Source organism: Fusarium pseudograminearum, chromosome 4, assembly GCF_000303195.2.
Source record: "Fusarium pseudograminearum CS3096 chromosome 4, whole genome shotgun sequence".
Taxonomy (NCBI): Eukaryota; Fungi; Ascomycota; class Sordariomycetes; order Hypocreales; family Nectriaceae; genus Fusarium; species Fusarium pseudograminearum.
This window is the reverse complement of record NC_031954.1, coordinates 4,458,863-4,480,888: the sequence shown is the minus strand read 5'-3', so window position 1 is coordinate 4,480,888 and position 22,026 is coordinate 4,458,863. Positions and strand designations below refer to the sequence as shown.

The following is a 22,026-nucleotide window of genomic DNA, read 5'->3' as shown; positions in this document are numbered from 1 at the left end:
CATAAGAGACATAATTATTAGGGCAGCTTATGCTACTTAGACTAGGGTTCTTAGACTACTTATTTTTATGGCCCAAGACTTAGGAGGCCAACTGTTCTGCTACCCACCTGGGGAGTTGAGCTACTGGCTTGGTGTGACATTCGTGGCGCTACAAGAAGGCTGAACGTTTGTCTATTGCTCATTTAATAGGACAATAGCAGGTATAGAATTCGTTAGTATAGAGCTGAGCTCTAACGGTAGTGGCTTTCAGCCGCAAATTCTATGACGAAGATGGACTAGAGACCGACGCTAGCAGATGCCATTTCCAATTTCCTGGTACTATGTACAGAAATGTGGAAATTCCATGCTAAAAGTCGCTTCTTATCGCAGTAGTCTGAATAGTCTTCAGCTGTGGCGTAATATTGCAGCTGGTAAAATACGCGACTGGCTCAACGTTGAGGCCAACAAATTGTGTCAATGATTCATTCGTTCTGATAATAATGACTCCACTGACTTGTCAAAGTTCATGATTTTTAGCTTTGACCGCTCCATGTTGGAGGAGAAGAGGCCACCAAGTGTGTTTGGTCACCAAAGTTCTCTCTTCCACATCCTCTGAGTTAGGGCATGTTAAACCTTTAAGATTCCCCGATCTTATTCCGATCAGAGGCCTCACTATTGTAGAGTTTGACACAGACTTTTTGAACTAATTGCTAGCTTTCTTTCATTGGTGTGCTACCCATTGTCCCCTCAGGGTATCAAAAAAATTAGCCGCTGAGAACATAAGAGACGAAATTAATAGGTTATTTTATGCTACTAAAATAATAACCTTTAGGCTATTTATTTTCCGTACCCTAAGTTTTAGGAGGTCAACTCTTCTGCTACCCAGCAGTGTCCCAATTGCACGACACCTCTGACATGAGAAGTTGCGGCCATTGTTCATTGACCTATCTCTTCACTACACCGACTTTCTAATCTAGTTTCACACTATCGCTATATCCCTCAATCATGTTGATATAATGCCACTAATACTGATGGGCAACTTCAGTTATGTGTTATCACACAAGCTCAAGAGTCATATCGGCAAGCTCTGGGCAGGGCCATAATCCTCCTATACAAGTTTTGCTTCTGTATTCTTGTCTCGTATTCCTTTGTTTTGTAGTTGTCCCCTTGTGCGTCTAGACTACTCTCTGATCGGTTCTTCACAGCACTGCAAGTTGGAAGTCCCTGCGACTGATGTTAATCATGGTGTCGCAGGTGGGCTCCTTCTTCGTAATCCAATCTCTAGTTTTTCATTCATCCATGATCTCAAAGAGACGATGTGCAGATGAGACAGCATCCGGAAGAGAAATGCGGCAATAGAGACACCCGTTGGCGAAAACGGATCCCATCCCGATTGGCTAAGAAACATGCTAATTCACCAGGATTCCGATCCCAGTCAACTACGGATAACAAGTTAGCCCGCGGGCCCGTTTACAAGTAAGCCAACTGGAGAATTTACTGACCAGGCTGGGTCCTATGACGGTTAAATTGTTTATCTTCCTGCAAAGACCAGTAGGTAAACTCTGGGTGTTGACTCTGGATGCACCTTAGCCAGTGGGGTCGGTTTTACATTCGCCCAGGCTTTGGTATAAGAACAACCGGCTGTTGAAAGCGCAAGAACACAAATAGTAATAAGTTCTATGCTGTTCAGGCTGGACTCCTTCGGCTATTTCGTTTTGTATCCTATAAGTTACAGGCTGGAGATTCTGCTGCACACCAGACATGACATCTTTGCTCGGTCAGTGGGGCCCAAGGGGACCAAGAGGCTCACTCTCCAGGGTTGCATTCTCACACCATTACTTACACAAACCTAACTAGCAAGGCTGATGATCATGATGAAGTTCCTTGATTAGTAGATAACCGGCGCTAGTGGCTGCAAGGCGGGCCGTCTTATCTCTGTCGCATCATTATTAGATCCGACAGTAAACACTTTCTTTATTCTTCAAGAAACTAATCGGTTTCTCATCAGATAGTCCAGTATCTCTCATCCATAATCGCAAACTCTCTAATAATGATCCGTTTCTCATTGCCGATTGTTACTAATGCCGTCACCCAACAAAAGCTTAGTTGCTGCTTTCACTTTACCTCTGACGACATACCAGTCCACCTAAATGCACAATGATATCAGAATGTTCTATTGACCAGAAAGCTCTATGAAGAATTGTTAGGAAACATGACAACAGAAAAACAAAAAAGAGCACTTCTACCTCATCCTGTTCGTTAGCTCAGTAACTCAAAATTAAAACCTAACAGGACTAAAGCCAACACTACCACACTGGGCTGAGTTCCTCTGTGTTTTCATCCCGCAGAAGTAATATACCAGTGCTGATGACTGATTTCTCATCTCCAACTGTGATGCTAACGACTTGAGAGCATTCCAATCCGGATCGTCTCTCATAGTAGTCTGGAAAATAGCTAAATCGAGGTTGCCATATCTCTATGACTTGACATTCCTCATCCGCGTCCGAATAAATTCCGGAATCTGTATCCAAGCTCATATCGGTCTCGTTCTCCATGTGTGAATGGCGACAATAATTCTCTATGAATTGTGCTGCGGACGAATGTCCACTGAGTCTCGCCCAGTCGGCAGGTGTCTTTCCGTCCATGTCGTCCCTGGCTTCTTTGGGGGCGCCATATTCTAACAAGGTTTTGATTATCTCCATACTACTCTGCCCTGCGGCACTGTGAAGAGGGGTCACCTTATTGAAGTCTCCTTTTCCTGGGTCGGCTCCAGCCTTGGCAAGTCTTTTAACGATGTCCAAATGATCTCTGAGAGCTGCCGCATGAACGGCAGTTCCACCAAAGCGACTTCCCGGTGCATCGATTTCATCAACTGCTGACGACTTGAGCAAATACTGGACTACCGTATCAAGTCCTAATGAAGAGGCGTAATAAAGGGATGTTGCGTGTCGTGGGAATATGTTCCATTTAAATGGTGACGTGGCGTTGAATACCTGGACCCAAGATATGAAGTTATTCCGTGACTTTGGAAGAAAAAACTCTAAACAAAGTTTGAGTAGTTCTTTATCAGACTCAGCATTGCGCAGGTGGTAGAACCAATACTTGCTGGCATATTGGATAAGGGGCATTTCCTTTTGTCTGTGAAGGTAGTCTTCTTGCGTATTTGATGGTCCTGAAGATAGTCCGGAAAAGGATAAGTAGGTGAGGCAATCTTGAGCAAGCTCCAGATGAGATTTCCTTGGATGAAGGGCAAATTTCGCAGTGTCTGGATCTTGACTGATCTCGTCAGAAAGTAGGTAATCCCGCACTGAAAGATGAGCTAGCATGGCATAACCATCTGAGGAGACAGTAATAAGGCCATGTCCAAGAATGACAATATCTTGTGGGCTTCGTAGTCGAGCCTCGTCGTCAATATTCTTGCTCTGCTTTTCAATTGCCAATGCTTCCCAGAGCTCATGCAATGTGACAGGAACGCTGGAGAACGATAGCCAAGTCACAATCTTTTTGACAAGAGCAACTCCCGATGGAGTTGTACGTGTCAATAATCTACCATATGTTTCGTTCAAACCCTCGGGTAACTTGGAGAGACATTTCTTAATATCTCGAGTTGTCCTGCAGTGTTTGAGAGATTCAAGTTGGCAAGAAACCCATTTGAAACTAACAAATATTATAAGCAGATATCTTGGAAACGTGGTCGAGGAAAGAAATCTTACTTTCCCTTAGCTTTGGCCATTAGAGAGGTTGATACCAGGCTTTTTATCTCTGGTGATAACCATTCTAGATCTAAGTCATTATTAAGCCACACCGTTATGTAACGCTCAATGTCTTGACCAATGTTCAAAATGCGGTCCTCAAGAGATATGCGTGGAGCCTCTGCAAGTATACGTTGAATGGTGACCTCATTCCGACTGGCCACCAGAATATTGATAGATGTTGACGAGTCCTTCAGAGTGGTGAGTCGCTTACTGAAGGATTTGTAATCCTTCACTTCGTCTACTCCATCGATAAGAAGGTAAATCCGTCGGTTTGTAGACAGCTTCTGTATAACTCCAAGTATCATGTCAATACTTGGGCCATAACCGCAATTGTCCTTAATGCTTGACTCGTATGCTTCCAGCAACTGAATTGGGAGCAATTGCGTTTGTGAACATAACTGACACAACAGATTACCAAATATGTTGACGATGTCTTGTGTAGCGGGATCCCTAAAGTCAGAATACACAAAGGCATACGCTGCTGGTTCGCTACGTTGGATTACGCGAGATGCAACCTCTTCAATCGCCTGGCTCCTATGGTAAGACTGATTAGAGACAGCTTATTCCCTAACAGTAGGAATCTGAATGGTACTTACATCATCACACTCTTACCAGAGCCAGCTTTATCGCCGCTAGTGTTAGCGAATCGGCCACTATAGACCAGGCTTGGGAACACTCACGAGGACCACTGAGCCAGAGCATTGTGCTTCTTCTAGAAAACCATTCCTGAAATTCCGGACTTTGATGAAACCATTGGGCCGTCCCGCCTTGATGTGCCGACTTAAGTTCATGATGGTTCTGGCCAGGCTTTAGAGGTGACAGCCAATTAAAGATCTCTCGTTGTTTTTCGTCTAGTTTCGTATCAACATTTGTGCAGCTGAGGGTTATGGTTTGAGTCACATACCACACTGAGAAGTTTCCAAATCTGTAGCCAGTGCATCTAGTCGACGACTAGACTGCTTTGCTTCATGTTCAATCGAGAGTGAAAGTCGCTCTATGTTTCTGACCACTAGTCTAGTTATCAAGGTGTTAGCTATCAAGAATTGACTTTTTTTCAGCCTTGATGTTGCATTCTTCAGGTACTTACGCGTTATGCGAACTGATAGCCAGGGTCAATGAGGCTTTGCATTGCTGAATATTAGCGATCGATTGCTTGGCGTCGTTGCCTTTCAGTCGCCATGATAATGCTTGTAAAAAAGCCTTTCCTTTAGACTCTAGAAGTTCGTTGATTCGTTCTGGGCGAATCTGACTTTCGAGTGACTGGAGTCCACGCAGACAATTTATTATGATCGGTTTGATACTGTGCGACACCTGTTCCGATGTAACATTTCGCTCCATGCCGTCGTTATCGGGATCTTGTCTGCCGCGAAGCGTAGGCTCTATTGTTTCGATGATATTTCGAAGTTCACGAACCTCGTCTATGATTTGGATGAGTGTTCCAGGAGCGTTTTGTGACTCTGTTCGCACACTATAGCACCAGTTAAGGATTGAGAATGATGCCTGGAGACAAGCGACTGCTGCTGCGGTTATACTGAGAGGATCCATAATGGGTAGAGAGATCCTTGGTTAGTGGTGAAGTGGGCTTGGCTGACACTGGGCTTTTAAATGAAGATGATAAATTACAGTATCTCTGACAGTCTCGCTTTGTAGATGGTGAGGGCAGCAGATATATATTATATACCATACTTTACTGTCATTGTGCAATTCACAGCCGTGATTTTCAACCTCATACCATGGCCGTGAGTGGCTGTGCTAAAATACACCTGATGTGTACGTACCGAGTAGGCCTCCGCCGAGTAGGTTAGTACACTTCATTGTAGCCATGGCTTTATAGTGGCTGATACCACCAGTCTTACTGTGGCTTTCCACATTTTTGCCCTGTTGGACATCAGTAATAATACTCTAAGTTCCTCTCCAGAATGGCAGAGTGTACAGAAAGATTCAACCATTTTATAATTTCAGTGATACGACAAATAAAGATTCAATATAAAGAAATCCTCCCCACTAGCTTATCATTAGTTATGAAGCTACAATGACTGATAAAGATGACGTTTGGAAACGTCTCAGCAACCGAGCTTTCAATCCTAGCTTTGCCCCCCATGTCTTCTCAGTTTTGACGACACTATTTTCGCGACCTCCTTTACCTTCTCAAATATATGTTTCACTTCTTCAGATGCGATAGTTCGTCTTTTGACCGTTGGGCGCTGAAATGGATTTTCAGCCGAGGCTTCAGCAACCGATGTCTCTTTCCTTGGCGGGTTGTCCCCTTCTCTTGATGCTTCTAGATTTTCTTTTGTTGAGGCGGGGGTACTTTTCCCGACGGCCTGGCCTTTCCCGATGATTTCGCTACTGCCATCTTGTCTGAAAAGTAAGACGCTCTCGATAGTCATGTTCCCACAAGGGCTCCGAGCTGCGCCATCTTGTGGGTACTCGGAGATGGAGTTTCGGACATCGGCGTCTACCTCGTCTATTTCTGTCAGACATGGAGTTGTGTCGCTGGTGATCATTTGCAGTAGTCCGTTTGAACTGCCTGTGTTCTCACTGGTGTAATGAGTAGGCATCGTCACGATTATGGACTCCTCATTGTGCGTTTCAATGAGAGGTTTGCGTCGTGGGTTGAACGTTTCTGACTCCTCATCAATCTCCCTCTCAAACTGTTCGGGAGGTGGCGCTGAGATACGCATCTCATCAGCAAGCTTTGGGAATATGTCCGGATGTTGGGTGTCAGTCTGATGTCGACACTTGTAGGATTCTGAATAGTTAATCTTCTCTCGAACTGCCCGGCGTCTTGAACTGAACATGGAGTGAATATCGAATCCTGTCAGGGAATACAGTATCCCTCTGGACCGCCTCGGTGTCTTGGGATATCCTGCTGTAGCATAAATCTGGTTCCGGCAGCATTTATTGTACATATCTTGAAGTTGCAGCCTAGCGTCCAGACAGTCACACCGGTCAGAAGCTTTTGGCTGGAGCATTTGAAGTTGTATCAGATCTAGAAACTCATGGATAGAGTCTGGACATGACGGAAGACCATGAAGCTTTGTTATCCACTTGTTATGCAAAGTATCAGTATTCATAATCTTAACATTGTCAGTTGGGTTTTCATGGTCAAGACTTACATCGAGAACGCCAGGGTTTACCTTCGCGACTTTCTGTCTTTCATTTCTTTTGCTGCATACGAAATGGTAGAACTCATCTTTCCTTATTGGTTCTTGTGAGAACTGGTTGGTCATGGCCCGTCGGCGAGGGAATTCCTCCACAGTCAGATCATAACCAAGCAGAAACCAGGAAACAAACTCCAAAAACACGCAGCCCAAAGACCAGATGTCAAACCTAGGGCTGACTTTGTCGTCAGTGTGGCGGTCAGGTGGTTGGTATGTTATTGAGTATTCCCGAACCAGACCGGGATCAACGTGCGACTTGGTATCCAAATGATTGAATTGGGTTGAGCCGAAATCACAGATGGCAAGATGGTCGGGATCCCCGTCATAGTTGTCGAACCACAGAATATTCGCCGGTTTAACGTCACCATGGCGACCGTATTTAAAGTCCAGGGTGTTCTCCACTGCGTGGACGTTGCTATCGTGATCAGTAGTTGTAAGTGCGTAGCTTCGGGGATTGTGAAGGCGTCGCAGTCCAACAGCCAATCCCCAACATTGTTTGAAGAACCAAACGACATGCTCATGGTTGCTAGGATCTTTTCGATGCTCTTTCCAATATTCCTTGAGATTGCCACTGGCCCAAGGAAAGACGAGGCAGCAATCATCGCCATGTCGATATGCCAGCTCCAAATGCACCAAATGGTCAGGCGACTTGTCTTTGCTTTTTGGTGACACTTTTTCGAAGGCCTCGACCTCTTCTTGGAAGCGGTCATTGTTTTGTAGATGAAGCGTTTTAACTGCAAAGTAATCGTTCGAATGCCTCTATTTGTAAATAATGTAAGTTACATCTCACAGAGTTGTAAGTGTACGCACCTTCCATATACCACCATGATTATGGTGCGCATGATGGATCGCAATCTGCTTGACCGAGCCATTTCCGCTGACGTTCGGTTCTCCGGCATATATGATCGGCAGAACGCAAGATCGCTCGAGTTCGTAGAAACAAACAGTAGAGTCTTGCCCGGGAAATAGAAAGAATGGAACATTTATAAGCTTCTGATACAGTTCGAAAAGGTTCAAATGCGTCTCGGAATATTGTGCAAAACACTGGTTGAGCTTCTCGCTATCCATGTGAGGGTCTCCCATACTGCGGAATTCAATACCCGCCAGTTTCTCTTTCTCTGTAACCATGATGATTGGGAGAGCCGAATCGTCGATCCCTTGATCGATAAAACGCTGGATTTCCGCTACATGACCGATCCCTACCAGAATGGCGAAAATTCTACGTAGGCTCGGACGCTCTTTGAAATCATTTCCATGGCGAGCAGTGTGGTATTCCAGGGGCCGGTGGGGGGTAAAGATGTCCCGTATCAATCGCTCAACATGATGTTGAGGAATTGACAGTGATTCGAACAACTCTTGTGCACTGTCGGGATTGATAAGGGCTTTTAGTTTATGCAAAGGCAAGAACTTTGCTTTCCCTCCTACTGCTGAAGTTTCCGCCTCTTTCCAAAAGGCGTTGGAGAGTTTGTCGACGGTGACTGGTTTATATTGTCCAATTATATGATACTGGTCCATAAGCTCATCATTTGTTCCTGGACACGTTTCAGCAGGTAGTTGTTGTTCCAAGGCGGACAGTTTTGAGGCGCCGCCATCGTGTACACATTCTATTGATGCAAAGGTTATATCAGACCGACCCGTCTCTGATTGGTGGGCTATATTGGCCGGCGGGGAAAGCAACGCATCGTTTGAGTTGAATTGGTTATCCAGGTGAGAAGGTACTGCCCTTCGACGATTGCCAGTGGAGGGTATATTAAGATCAGGCAATAACCTGTTACCATTTGTCTTAGTCAACATACTAGGTATATCCAGTTGCACGGTCTCTCTTTGTACTTACCCCTTCATTCCAGGAAGTCCCTTCGACATATTGTAACCTGTCAAAGGCTGACACGTAATTCACAATGCAGGTAAGTTGTCAATTGCATCCGTTATTGGTGATTGTGAAGCAAATGAAGTTGAGTTGAACAGGACAAACATCAGACCTTTCTTAAAAGTGAATTCCAGAGAGCCTTGCTACAGGGCACATTCAACTGCCCGGCCATAATTACAATCTCTCTACATCACATTTGCGCCATTGCCGGCTACTACTTCCACTTGCAGCAGTATATCTGCACTTTGCGTGATTGCCAGTGCTTGCCCCTATCCCAAAGATCTATTTTAGATCATCTGACTGCAGCGCTTGACAATGGTTCTGCTTTCCTGCTGTGTCACTACAGTGCCCCGACATTGGTCGGAAAATAACAGGCTGGTCTCGAGCGCCTCAACTGCGGCTGAGAATGTCTTGGCGAGGCAATTATTTATCAATATGTGTAACATGTTCCAGCCAAGAGGATCTTTTGGACTAGGCCAGGTCAATGATTGGCAGCCTGATTAGATACATATTGATACCACCGGGAATGTGTGACCATCCATACATACGTGATGACGCCAGGTGTGTTAGACTTCGCCGCTTCTAATCAGCTGGTCATGGCTCTTCAACAATACCAATTATATGATATATCGTATTTTTCGATGAAGTCAGTATTAGCCTTGAAAATCATGTCAAGTCAGTCAATGTGTCTGGACCGAAGTCTCCTCAGGATGCCCTCCTTTAGACCGCGCTAATTGGATATTCATGCTTTCAGCTGAAATCCACTTGAGTCATGCATCAAATGACAAATGTCACACAATATTGTGCAGTTACGAATACGAGGCAACTAATAGCCATGTGTGGCAAACATGATTGAAGAGGGCTGCAATGTAGCGTGTGAGCGGTCAGCGCATGAGTATCCATCATCACTCTCAGAAGAAGACTTATATCCTCCTAGCACCGCCGTGAAGTATTGGAAATATCTGTCTTCACTTAAGTAACATATTCCTGCCAAGAGTCACCAAGATAATCAAGACTATCTATCCCACTCTCACTTTCTTTCAGCAAAGTCTGTCAACTTCCTCATACGATGAACTCCTCAGTCAAAAACAAAAAGCAACTTTCCACACGACGCTGTGTGGAGATACCCACGAATCGAATATCTACCCATCGCCTACTCGGAATATTGGAGGAAAAACTAGCGAAGGGCTCATACAACGTGGAGGTACGACAAGACATATATTATATCTACTTCGACTGCAACACATCTTGATCATTGTGATGGAATAATTAGACACCTCTTGTTTTTGCAAATCTTCATTTTCTGATACAAAGGGATTGGTTCTCAGAGACTATGATTGTAATTTTAGAATGTATCCAAGGTCGCTCCTTTTGCAATAAAAATTGGAACTGTTATGTCAATATCAACGGGATTCTGAAGAGTACTCTTTTTCTCGATACCTAGTGTAACCATAATATAACTTGCTTACGATTTTTCAAATCCTAACTTTCGCAACGCAGGCTTGGCCTCATAATGAAGTTTGAAACTCAAGTCAGCCAACCATCTTTCAATGCGTTGGCAAGGGAACTTCCGCAAAGCATGCCCGTCTGAGTGAAGTACAGAGCCTGGCGTACTCGGGCAGTGACATAATATAATAGAACTAAGCCAATTGAGGATCATCTGATCGTCCATTGTGCAGGTTCCGGTCAACAAGTGGCTGAAACATGTGAGTCAGCTTACGGCTGTCCTCGAGCATAAACCCCAACCAACTTTGCAAGGCAATGGGCTTGCAGGATGCACATTAGGCAATCCTTTCGGACAACCCCAAGTGAAGTATCTCTTTCCCCATCATTGAAATTGTTTCATCAGCCGCCGATACTAACACGATGGGCTGCTGCATCTCAACCTTACGTCTTACTACTGAGTCAGATAGAGTCCCCGATGTCGGTGTCCCACCCCGAAATGATCCAAATGATTGTCAAACTAATACACAGATCGCAGATGGCGGAACACGTCGGTGCCTCAACTATTGAACCAGAGGTCGATTGGGGCAAAGAAGTCAGAAAGTTTAAAGAAAAGAACAAGTCCTCTAAAGATTTTCTACCCGCGAACCATATTGAGCGCTTCTCAACAAAACAATTTATCAGGGACGTTCTGACGTCAGAGCGAATGTCAGAATCCCAGATCACGGAATTGGAAAGATATATCAGTGGCCGGCCAGCAAAATTGAGCTTTCTACTCCTCGTTTCAATTAACAGAGCACCCTGGATGGAATCACTAGCAAACCCCAAGTACAATTTCAGTGATGACGATCTTCTAACCGCTGATATCATCGATGAGTACCTTACGATTAACCGCCATCAGAAGGATGTCAAGATATTGTTTCATAACAGCGACGCCTCGCGCAGCAATGATCAAAACGACATCCAATTATTCAACCTTGCTCGATGGTCTTTTTTAGCTCCAGTTTTTACCACAACCAAATTCTATCAAGAATTCAACGAGGCAGTGCCACTGCCCTTTCTGAAAGTCCCAGACTTCAAGCCAAAGAACGGATCATTTGGCGTTGTCCACAAAGTTGAATTGCATCACGCTCATCAGTTGAACATCGTTCCGGTAAGTGGTGACTTTTTAAACCCGTTTGGGCTATATACCGGAATATGCTAGCTGACAGGCGTCGCAGAGTGATGGAAAAACAAACATTCCGGTTGCTTTGAAGATCATACAGAACATGTCAGAACACATTTGGTTTCTTCGTGAGATGAAGATCCTGGAAAAGATCCAAGCAATCGTTAAGGAAAGACCAGACCTTCAGCTGATTACCCCGATCGCTAGCTACAGGGTCAGTAACGACAGCGGAGGTTGTTTACTATTCCCTTGGGCGGAGGGCGGGAACTTGAAGGATTTTTGGGATAGAGAAGAGAACAAAGCCGGCGCTTTGAATCAGAACAGCCGGTATCGTGGTCTGGCAAAAATGGCCTGGGCCTTGAAGCAAATGGAAGGACTGTGCAAGGCGTTGGTCGAATTGCACAAACCACATTCTCCCAATGGCGCATCAATGTCTAATGAGGAAACTCCACATCTCCGTCATGGAGACCTGAAACCGGAGAATATCCTCGTGTTCAGAGAAGGTGATGAGGATATCTTGCGTATTGCTGACCTCGGCCTCGGGAGGTTTCATCTCAAGTCGACAGACGGACGGAAGAAAGCTAAAGAATACACCAAGACGATCACTGGAACAACTCGATACATGCCCCCGGAGTTTGAGGACAATAATGTCATATCGAGGAGGCTTGATGTTTGGTCTCTGGGTTGTTTATTCATCGAATTTGTCATCTGGGCGGCATGGGGCCTGGAGGCACTCGACAAGTTCAACAATATCCCTAACGACGCATTTTGGCAGAAAAGAAGCAATTCTGATAATGTTGTTCATGACAACATATCTAACTGGATAAACAGTATGGAAAAGGTCCTGTTACCAAACACCGCCCTGAGGGACATACTTGAGCTCGTCTCTGTCGGCATGTTGAAGCAATTGCCTCAACGACATACCTCTCAGAAGATTTACAACAAGTTGAAAACAATTGTCGAGAGGTCTCAGGAGAAGGACGATTATTGTTTGGATTGGAACCAGAAGGCAAACATATTGGGCCATATTCTACCGGCTGTTGAATCGGGGTCGCAAAATCGCGGCCAAAACGTATGTTGTCTTGTTCTGTAACATGAGATCCTGAACTAGTATACTGACTCAATCATACTTTTAGTATGTGAGCCTACTACCGGTGCCATTGCGCTCAGTTCTCTAACCATTGCTTAGAAAGTGAGACACATTTGAACACAGCTCTTTACTGATCTAGGATCTCTCCTGTTATTAACTAGAACACCGAACTAACAGTTTATCTTTAGTCAGTTAGTTCATCCCACTGAACGGTAGTGGGTATTGCTAATGGCTTCTAGGCCGTAAGAGCAAAACTTTCCACGTTGTCACAATTCTCTAACAGTACACTCAGGAGATAAATCGGATGAAGGACATTTGGATTCCCCATACTGATAATGGCTTTGCTCGAAACCTGTTAAACCTTCTTGGGCCCGATAACGATGGATGGATGTCAAGAGCATCCCTTGCTTTTGAAGTCCCATCTCTGTGTGAGAATTGTTCAAGCTTAGATTTCTCGAAATCAAGCCTGACCTACAGTGTTAATTTAAGCTCCCTGGCTGGAATCAGTGGATGTCAACTTTGCTCTTTGATTTATGAATCACTTGGAAGACCCAATGCTTCCACGGCTGAAGATGAAGTTCTAATCCATCGAAACGGGCCGATCATTGAAGTCGAAGTTGACGGAGGCAATCGGTCGATATTATCGCTCTACACAAGCCCAGGTATAACTGTTTCCTCACTTAGAAAACCACATTAGTTAATATCTGCCACAGCCTCCGGATGGTTCAACGATGAGTCCTCACAGATTGGGGGGCCAACGCCACCTGTACCTGGAAGCAGCGAACAATTCTTACTTTTTGAAGAGTGGATTCGACTATGTGACAATACTCATGGTCATGGGGCGAACTCTTTATCAACGCCGAATTTAAATAACGGCAATCTCCCAACTCGTGTTGTTGATGTTGGCAGTGTATCCAATCCATTGATTAGACTTGTGACTAGTGAGGAAATGACCTCTGCCGTCTATTTAGCTCTCAGTCATCGTTGGGGTGATGACGCTACACAGCATTCAGGGAGGACTTTGAAGCAGAACCACATCTTTAGATACAAAAACATCCCTCTAGATGAGCTCCCCTTGAACTTCACAGATGCAATTACAGTTACAAGGGGGGTTGGGATAAAGTATCTGTGGATCGATTCACTTTGCATAGTTCAGGATGATGACGGAGATTGGAAACGCGAATCTGTGAGGATGGAACAGGTATATAGCAACGCCAAATGTGTTTTGGCGGCCAGCTCTGCCAAATCGTCGATGGAGGGCTTTCTCAACCGACGCACTCCTGTTCCATCATTTGTTGCGCTACAGTCCGAGTCTGGCGATATCAACTATGTTAGCAAGAATATTGACAACTTCAAAGGCGACGTCGACGAAGCCATCCTGAACACTCGAGGCTGGACACTTCAGGAAAGAGCACTCGCTCAACGCACAATTCACTTCACCAAGAATCAAGTCTACTTCGAATGCAGCAAGGGAGTGCAATGTGAGAGTCTCATCTCATATACGAAGTAAGTTAAACACATGTCGTCTGGCCGCATATTATCACGTGAGCTAATGGCTACCAAGTGAGAGAGCTTCATTGCTTGGAGACTCCAACTTTCCTAGCTCTATCGAGGCACGTTACAAAGGAGGAAGAGTTATGCTTGTACAGAATTTGTACAATCAATACTCGAAACGAGTGTTCTGGGATCCTCAGGACCGTCCAATTGCCATTTCCGGCCTCGAGAAGCGGTTGACGTCGGCATTTATCAGTCGTGGAGGGTATGGAGTTTTCCAGATATTCTTGGAGAGGGGTCTTCTTTGGAAGAAGGCCGACGAGACTCACTCTTTGAAGCCTATCAACTTCCCGCTTGAACGAAACGTACCAACGTGGTCGTGGATGGCGTACGATGGAGTCATCTCCTACGTTGAAGTTGACTTTGACAAAGTAGACTGGACGAACGAATATTCGTCTCCGTTTGACTCTGACAGTGCCGCCAAAGGTAAGTGGCACTGGGAAGCTGACGGGACAAACAGGCCCCCGGTCCTGGGAATCAGAAAAATACGACAATTGAAGGATGATGAGTTGCCCGAAACAATTAGCTTGGACATTCCTGATAGCCGAGATTTCAGGACCTTTCGGTGTGTTGTCCTTGGCAAGGATAAGCCGGAAGGAAATGCTGGACCTCATAATGCGAGCTCTCAGTGTTATGTACTGATTGTCAAGCCATCTTTGGATGTTCGTGGCGTTTTCACAAGAGCTGGGGCGGGTATACTGAAATATAGCCAGATTTTTTGGGATCACTACGAGGCTGGCAATCTCCTTTGAGAACCTATTAGCAACAGGTTGCTACAGAGCTGCGATCGTTGCTTTCAGGTGTTTAAAGGAGCAAATCATTACCTATAGTATTAAATTGACACCTTGATTGCTAAATGAAGGGACTGAGCATCTTAGTTGATGGACTGCAGACAGAAGGATGTTTATGTATGCGTGACTTGATCATGTGGCACATGTTTACAGCATTGTGACATATGAAGTTGGTCGACTCTACGCTGGATACTGGTATGCATGGATGCCCTTGACGATGAACACATACAGTACACCCTGCTTCCAATTGCTAATCAACATATTATCTAGACTAAGGCTTCCAAGATCCTAAAGCTACAGCATAAATTACTACATAATTTAGCGTGGCCTCGTAGTCTAAACTTTGCTATTTAGAATACCTCATCATAAAGGCTGGATTGAATATTTAGTACTCCTTCAGCCAATGCTCTTCCATCCTCTCGATGAAATCCATATCTACATTAATAAAGCTCTTCTACAGATTAATCTCCAGTATCCAAGGCTTAGTCTGAATCGCCAATGTAACCGCAGTACAGTACTTGAACAGGTCTTCCTCATCTTCGCCCATAACAAGGATCAAATCGCCACGATTGATCACGCGGCTTCCAAACTGATGCTTGAGATCCTCCAGCCTCCTCTTAATGGTTTCGTGAGGGCTGTACGCACTGGCAGTCATATCTTTGGGCACAAACCTCCACGCCCACGAGCGGTTACGGCTGTCGAGGAATGTCGTTGAATATCGGTCGGGTCCACCAACCATGAAGGGGTAGCAGTGCGGTGAGGACCAGTTACGTAAGAGGGCGAAGCGTGCAGCTGGGTGAGAACCGGCAAAGGGCTTGGCGTGCGGGATAATTTCTGGCCATTGCGAGGGTGCCTCAAAAGACGGATCGATTCTCATGTTGAACTTTTTGTATTGGTTCTCGTAGTTGATGAAGAGGTCGAGCTTGCCAGGTCGATGAGGCTCCTTTTGGGTTGTGGCTATGCCCCTGACAAGTTCGGGATGAGGTTACACGTTTACCGGCGTGATTCCATATACTCTTTCCGCAGATGGTTACCTTGGACTTTGATTTTGAGCCCTTCGACTTTTTCTTTTTTTTTCTTCTTCTTCTTCTTCTTCTTCTCCTCCTCTCCGTAACTCTTCATTCTAACTGCGAACCAGTTGTGAGTGTGAAGATGCGAATATTTAACGTCGCTCCTGGCGAGATCTTCCAAAGTCTCGTTATCGTCATCATCGTCGTCATCGGCATCATCGACGGAAATCTTGTCTGGTTTGTCCCCACGGGCAAAATCGGCAGATGCGTCTCTGATATCCTAAAGAGTAGGCTCTGCGACCTTGAGGCAGAGATCTCTGAGATCAGACTCGACAACAGTGTTGTCGTCCAAAAACTCTTGAACAGTGTTGGCTTTCAGAGCCGTGGGGAGCAGAGAAGCTTGCGATAGAATAAGACGACAGAATAGGTAAATCTTGATCTCTCTGGTGTCTCGTATAAGATCATCGATCTCGTCTTCTGGCATGGGCGCAGTCTTATCCCACGTCGTGTGGGGATTTGCCATGGTGCCCACGATCTGCGTACCAGGCATGATTTCCCGGTTCTTCTTGGCACCCTTACGCAAGCGCTTTCTCATTTCTTCCTCTGTCTCAATGTTTTTCTTATCCGGCTCTTTCAACTCAGGCTCTTGGTTAGATTGAGGTCGTTTGGCTATAGCAAGTAGCTTCATCTGTCCTGCCAGCCTATCTTCAATGCTGGAAGTTTTCTTAGAACCGCTTTTTGCTTTCTTCTTTTTGGCCTTGACCATGGCAGTAGCCGACGAGGTTGAAGCTTCAGGCTCCGAGACAGGTACAGATACAGATGGTACGTCTGCAGAGGGGGTGTTTGATGATAAAGTGGAAGGTATCTCTTCAAGGTCGACGGGCATCCAGAGGAAGTGCTTGATGAGGTCGATGTACTGGTTTCGCTTATCTTCTTCCATATCCTCGATAGAATCCCAAGCGGCGTCATCTACATTGTCGTCATTTTGGGCCATGCGCTTCTTGTAGGCCTCGTCGAGGAAAGCATCTTGAAGTTTCTTTTCTTCCTTTCTTCGCATGATTTCGAGTCGGGCCTCCAACTGCTTCATGTGACGCTGGAACAAAGAAGCTTCTTGCTTGACCTTCTCCTGCTCCTTCTCGCGGTTCTGTTCTTGTTCGTCTTGGGCGTGTTTAACCCAAGAGTACCACTGTTCATTCTCGTAATGGATAGCGAGGAAGCGCTTCCTGGCTCTCTCGAGAGCACCAAGGGTGATATGACGCTGGTTGACAAGCTTATCAATGTATAACTGGTGGCCGTAGTCATAGCTGATGGAGTAGAAGCGCATGTGATGCTGTTTGCGAACCTAGATCACGCGATTGAAGGTGCTATACTTGGTGAGAAGATGATTGATGACGTCTTGGATGGTTTCTTCATCGTTGACGGCGCTGAAGTCCTCGTTGGAGAGAGGAGTTTTAGTCTCGAGCAAGTATGATGGAGGATTCTTCTCAAGGTATTCAAGCTTGGCATTGCGACGCTTGTATCCGACATACAGACCCTGAGCTTGTCTAGAGTGCAAGAGACAAAAGAGCTGGTTGGCGTGGGTAGCTTCTTCTGTGCAGCGCTGCTTGTCACCTCGCAGGGCCTATCACCAATGACAATTAGTCTCTTTTCGGTTGTACTGCAGTTTGGTTCGTCTTACCTGACATTGCGGCTCGACTGAAGCCATTGTGTTGGTTTGTAGTATCAAGTTTGTCGAGTTGGAACCGTGAATGTCCACAGTCACGTATCTAGGTTTCAAAAGATGCGGGGAGTGATGACGAAGCTGGTATTTGCTGATAAGATTTGAATGAACATGTCATTAAGTAGGTGGCTTGCTACATTCCCAAGTCTCAAGCGGTGAATGTACATCTACTGCAACCAGTGTAGATGACTTTCTGAGCGTATTGCTGACTTTGACGATGGAGGCTTGGTATTTCGGTAGTGTGTTGACGGAAGAAGATGTGGGCTGCTGAGTGGTGCTTTTATAGTGCGTGGGAAAAAGGTTTTCAAGCCTTGGCTTTGATAACTCAAAGCTGCAGAGCGTGAAAAAGTCAACATTAGAGTTCAAAAATCGTGATTCTCTCAAGCAACCAGTGTAGATATAAATAAACATGACGCGTGAGATAATCACCAGATTAGGGGTAGCGGAAAAGTTAACCTCCTAAGTCTTAGGTTACAAAAATAAATAGCCTAAAAGACATTGTCTAAGTAGAATAAGGTGATCTAATAATTTCGTCTCTTATGCTTCTAGCGGCCAATTCTTCTGGTACCCTGAGGGATGGTAACAGATAAACACTTAGACCACTCAAGGGAAATCAAGCCTATACTCTACCCTGGAGAGTGTCGTGTTGCGTATACTTGGTTCCACGAATTGATCAATGTTGGCTCCAATTTTCATTACTTTTATCCTCTCTCTCTCTCTCTCTCTCTCTCTCTCTCTCACTACCCCTGTGCATAACTTATGCATCCGACGACCAATCTACCTACCCTAAGGCCATTGGAGTTTTATACCAGCCCTTACATGAGAGCAAAGAGATTGCCATTTGACTATCTGGAGATATAAGCCTCTCTTCAGAAAAATTCCGATAACATCCAAGCTATTCCTGTAGAACAGCTGAGAGAAGTGGCTCATGTTCTACACTGACATTTGAATCAAAGTTCTGTTGGCGATTCTTGTCTGTGACCACAAAAAACGGCGCGAGCCTGAAATGCAACTTGAACACGGCGCAAAACAGTCAGCTTCAAAAAGAAAAGAAAGAAAAAAAACGCCTTACCAATTGAAGAACTGCTCTCAATGGAACCCTTTCGGCTCTCTTTTTAACATCGTCCGTTGCGGATTTGAATCGGCTTGCTCCACGCTCAGTCATGTAGCTTACTTATCATCTATCATGATCCTTGCCAGGTGTGGCTAGACACAAGACCTGTGGCGTTGGCCAGTTTGTGCCTGAGGTTGTACCATGAGACAGACCTCCTCTCGTCTATGACAGGGATGACCCCTGTTAACGAAAGGAGACAAGTAAGATTGGCTCCCCCAGAGACGTCCGCAACCAGCTCGAGACTCAGATGTGGCAGTAACAGTCGAGTAACACAAGCTTCGGACTTACCGAGGAGATCGAGACGTTCAATCATTTCCAGGTGGGATGGATGGATCAGCTTTGGGGGCAGTCTAGCCCTCCTTCAGTTGTGTCAGATGGACGGATAACTTGAGCAGCCTCCATCTGGCACATCGCCGTTCTCTTCTTTTCTCATTGAGGCTCTGCTATATGAGTGCCTGCAGGTCATTGCGAATGGGGAAGGATGCAGTAATGTGCAATGGACTGGCCATCCAACAGCCGTCGCTTAGACCGGTTTTTCTCTCTCACCGGTAAGCCACTGAATGAGATGAGATATCACGTCGGTCGTAGTCCGGCCATGGAATTTGAATCAGGCTGTGAAAGCTCAACGACTATTGGCTGTATCTGTGTTTGTACACCCACACACGCGTGGGCAGACGGAGCCTGATCACAGTTGACTGCTTAAGGCATCTACTCTAATCTGCTACCTGGAACTACGCCCTAGCTAGTGATATAGTTGAGGCCCGCGATCATGTCTCACCAGCATAAGGCGTCGGCAGTATTGGCTTGGCGTCGTTGCCTTTTGTTGGAAGCTATATTGTAAGTATCAACCCCCAATGGATAACGGTATTATGGAAGGATAATTCGAATTCTGGTCAATATCTTTTTCCCCTCACATTATCTAACCAACCACAATGGCCACCGGTCCCTCATTGAACCCGCCCAAAATCTTTGTAAATGATAGTCCAGTTCAAGACGCAAAAAAGTCAAGTACCACGGACTACAAATATGAAGGCAATGGTCTTGTACCGATTAGAAGTACCGAAAAAGACCTTGGCGCGTTGCTGCGAATCCATTGCGTCGAGGACGGGATAGATGGCGAGTTCTGGACTCACGCGCTACTGCGGCACATTCTGTCTAGGGACCGGATAAAAGATGAGCTAATGCAGCCAGAGTATGGATTCACGAAAGATCAAGTCAACGAATATGTCAGCAAGATACACCCCCATTCGACAAATGCTTCTTCCAAAACCACCTATATCAAGATCTTTGCGCTCCTAGTCCTGATCGAGAAGATTCAAGATATTGCACGTTTCATCAGAGAAGAGACTTGCGATGACGTCCTTCCCATCGTGATCAGTCAAGGTAGGAACGTGTATTCTTCGAAGGAGGGAAACAGACACCTTTCGTGTTTCAGCGGATGGAAAACTCACGAACTGGAATACTTCGAAACTCGGCAGTGGTGGGTTGACACACCATACTTTGATTCCACCGTGAACAAGCCTTTGACCGAAGTTACCTTGGACCGAGGCACTCACAAGCCTTGGCGCCGGCTACGAGGCGATGAACAACATGACGGGTCCGAGGGAGCCTACGGAATCGTCATTCCTGTCGAGATTCATCCAACAGCGCATTCGTTCCAGGAATTATTAAGAGGTGTACGTGTCTCTATCTCCTCACCAAGGTCCCTCTGTATGGACTGACAGATATGATAAAGATCAACCTAGACTGCACAAAGTTCGCAGTCAAGACACTCAACAAAACCCCCTCCAACACTAAGCAAACCTTCCTGGCGGAATGGCAAATGCTGAAGCAATTCAATGGACTCTGCCATCCTCATCTAGTGACTGCACTAAGTGCTGTCACACAGGATGATAAATGGAGTTTCATCTTCCCTTGTGCATCGTCTGATTTTGATAGATACAAGGAAACCATTGATCCTCCTAAGGGCAGGCGTGGAGCAATGTGGCTTTTGACCCAGCTAGAAGGGCTCATTGGTGCAATTGATACTATTCACGACCCTAGGCATTTGAATCTGGGCCCACAGGGAAAGTATGGTAGGCATGGAGACATCAAGTGCGACAACATTCTCTGTTTTAAGAACTCAGAGACCACAGATGATGTTCTTGTCATCTCTGACTTTGGACTGTCAAAACTCAACAGCGACAAGAGTCGATCTAACATTCCTAATGCAACGGTCCCTCCTGTTCCCGGGTACCGTCCCCCGGAATGTGACATCGAAGGTGGCACAGTTTCAAGAGCTTTCGATGTTTGGACAATCGGATGCTTGTTTCTCGAGCTTATAACCTGGTTCTTGGGAGGACCCAGCTACATCAAAAAGTTTGAGAAGAAAAGGACCACGACATTCATCAATGGCATGATGAACAATATTTTCTTTACCTTTCAAGAACTTGTTCCGAGAGATCCTGGTGGAGCCAAAGCTATACTAGTAAAGCCTGAGGTCACCGAAGTAAGTTAAATTTAAGCCAACATGAGATATCGTCCAACTGACCCCAATAGTGGATTCTTGAACTCCGCCAACATGCCAACTGCTCTCAGTTTTTACATGAAGCTCTTGATATCATCGAGCAAAAGATGCTAGTGGTGTTATCAACAGGCAAGACACGGTCATCATCTGGGGAGCTTCGCAAGGAGTTTGAGCGTATTTCCAGAAGATGCAATTCCGAAAGGGAGTACACGCAAGGGAAACCATTGACAGAGAAGGAGCTCAGAGAAGCCCGAGATCAGATCAAGCAGAACACGGTCGCAGTACGGGCCATTCCCAACCAGCATGCACGAGCTCTCATAGGAACGTTCCAAATCAAATTGTCAAAACACACTGGGCGAACGGAGATGTCTTACAACCGGGACCAATTTGAGAAAATGGATATTATCGGTAACAAGGAGGATCTTCATTCTAATGGTAATTGAGACGTTTATATTCAACTGATGGGGATTGAAATCTATCACGATGCAGGTCTAGAGGTCTATCTCGGACAGAAAGCTGTTGGATGTAATTGGGAGGTAGTTCATAGTAATCCTTTTCGCGTGATTCCTTCAAAGGTCGTGGCGTCGCATATCACAGAGTGACATCGTTCCAAGTGTCGAACCTTAATAGTGCTCATCCATAGTCACTGTTTGCTTCATCCGTTGGGTTTCATCCTTGAAGCGTCAGAAATATTACAGTTCGGCTTGCAAATTACTCACAGGGGTCAAAGGTCTGGGGACCGTGCATTGAAATCGGCCTCGCTTCCACTGATCAAGTTAGCAAAAACACGTTTTGTAGTGAGGTTGAAAGAGCAATTCCATACAATCACAGAGCAAGTTCCAGGTCCAAAAATATTGACCAAGAATGA

The 22,026-nt window shown here is 45.5% G+C and overlaps 4 protein-coding genes across 4 annotated transcripts, besides 2 other annotated features; 2 read left to right on the top strand and 2 right to left on the bottom strand.

Moving 5' to 3' along the window:
* Positions 1–2,285: 2,285 nt before the first annotated feature.
* On the bottom strand, positions 2,286–8,761 carry FPSE_10516 (uncharacterized protein; the record flags this gene model as incomplete). The annotated part of the gene is made up of 12 exons (XM_009263633.1): positions 2,286–3,591; positions 3,693–4,268; positions 4,331–4,355; positions 4,415–4,585; positions 4,639–4,748; positions 4,822–5,191; positions 5,513–5,612; positions 5,879–6,700; positions 6,854–7,657; positions 7,709–8,502; positions 8,533–8,666; positions 8,733–8,761. The coding sequence occupies 12 exons, from the start codon at positions 8,759–8,761 to the stop codon at positions 2,286–2,288; spliced, it is 5,241 nt and encodes a 1,746-aa protein (XP_009261908.1).
* Positions 8,762–10,278: 1,517 nt separating this feature from the next.
* Positions 10,279–14,515, top strand: FPSE_10517 (uncharacterized protein; the record flags this gene model as incomplete). The annotated part of the gene is made up of 10 exons (XM_009263634.1): positions 10,279–10,296; positions 10,445–10,471; positions 10,747–11,361; positions 11,474–12,445; positions 12,510–12,512; positions 12,703–12,705; positions 12,747–12,891; positions 13,177–13,969; positions 14,067–14,443; positions 14,478–14,515. The coding sequence occupies 10 exons, from the start codon at positions 10,279–10,281 to the stop codon at positions 14,513–14,515; spliced, it is 2,991 nt and encodes a 996-aa protein (XP_009261909.1).
* A 747-nt stretch (positions 14,516–15,262) lies between these two features.
* Positions 15,263–17,523, bottom strand: FPSE_10518 (uncharacterized protein; the record flags this gene model as incomplete). Its single annotated transcript, XM_009263635.1, has 5 exons — positions 15,263–15,773; positions 15,824–16,090; positions 16,148–17,122; positions 17,189–17,439; positions 17,497–17,523. 5 exons carry the CDS (start codon positions 17,521–17,523, stop codon positions 15,263–15,265), a joined length of 2,031 nt encoding a protein of 676 aa, XP_009261910.1.
* Positions 15,870–15,914: a microsatellite.
* Positions 17,524–18,244: 721 nt separating the features above from the next.
* Positions 18,245–18,277: a microsatellite.
* Positions 18,278–19,584: 1,307 nt separating this feature from the next.
* Positions 19,585–21,601, top strand: FPSE_10519 (uncharacterized protein; the record flags this gene model as incomplete). The annotated part of the gene is made up of 3 exons (XM_009263636.1): positions 19,585–20,328; positions 20,388–21,140; positions 21,191–21,601. The coding sequence occupies 3 exons, from the start codon at positions 19,585–19,587 to the stop codon at positions 21,599–21,601; spliced, it is 1,908 nt and encodes a 635-aa protein (XP_009261911.1).
* Positions 21,602–22,026: the final 425 nt, after the last annotated feature.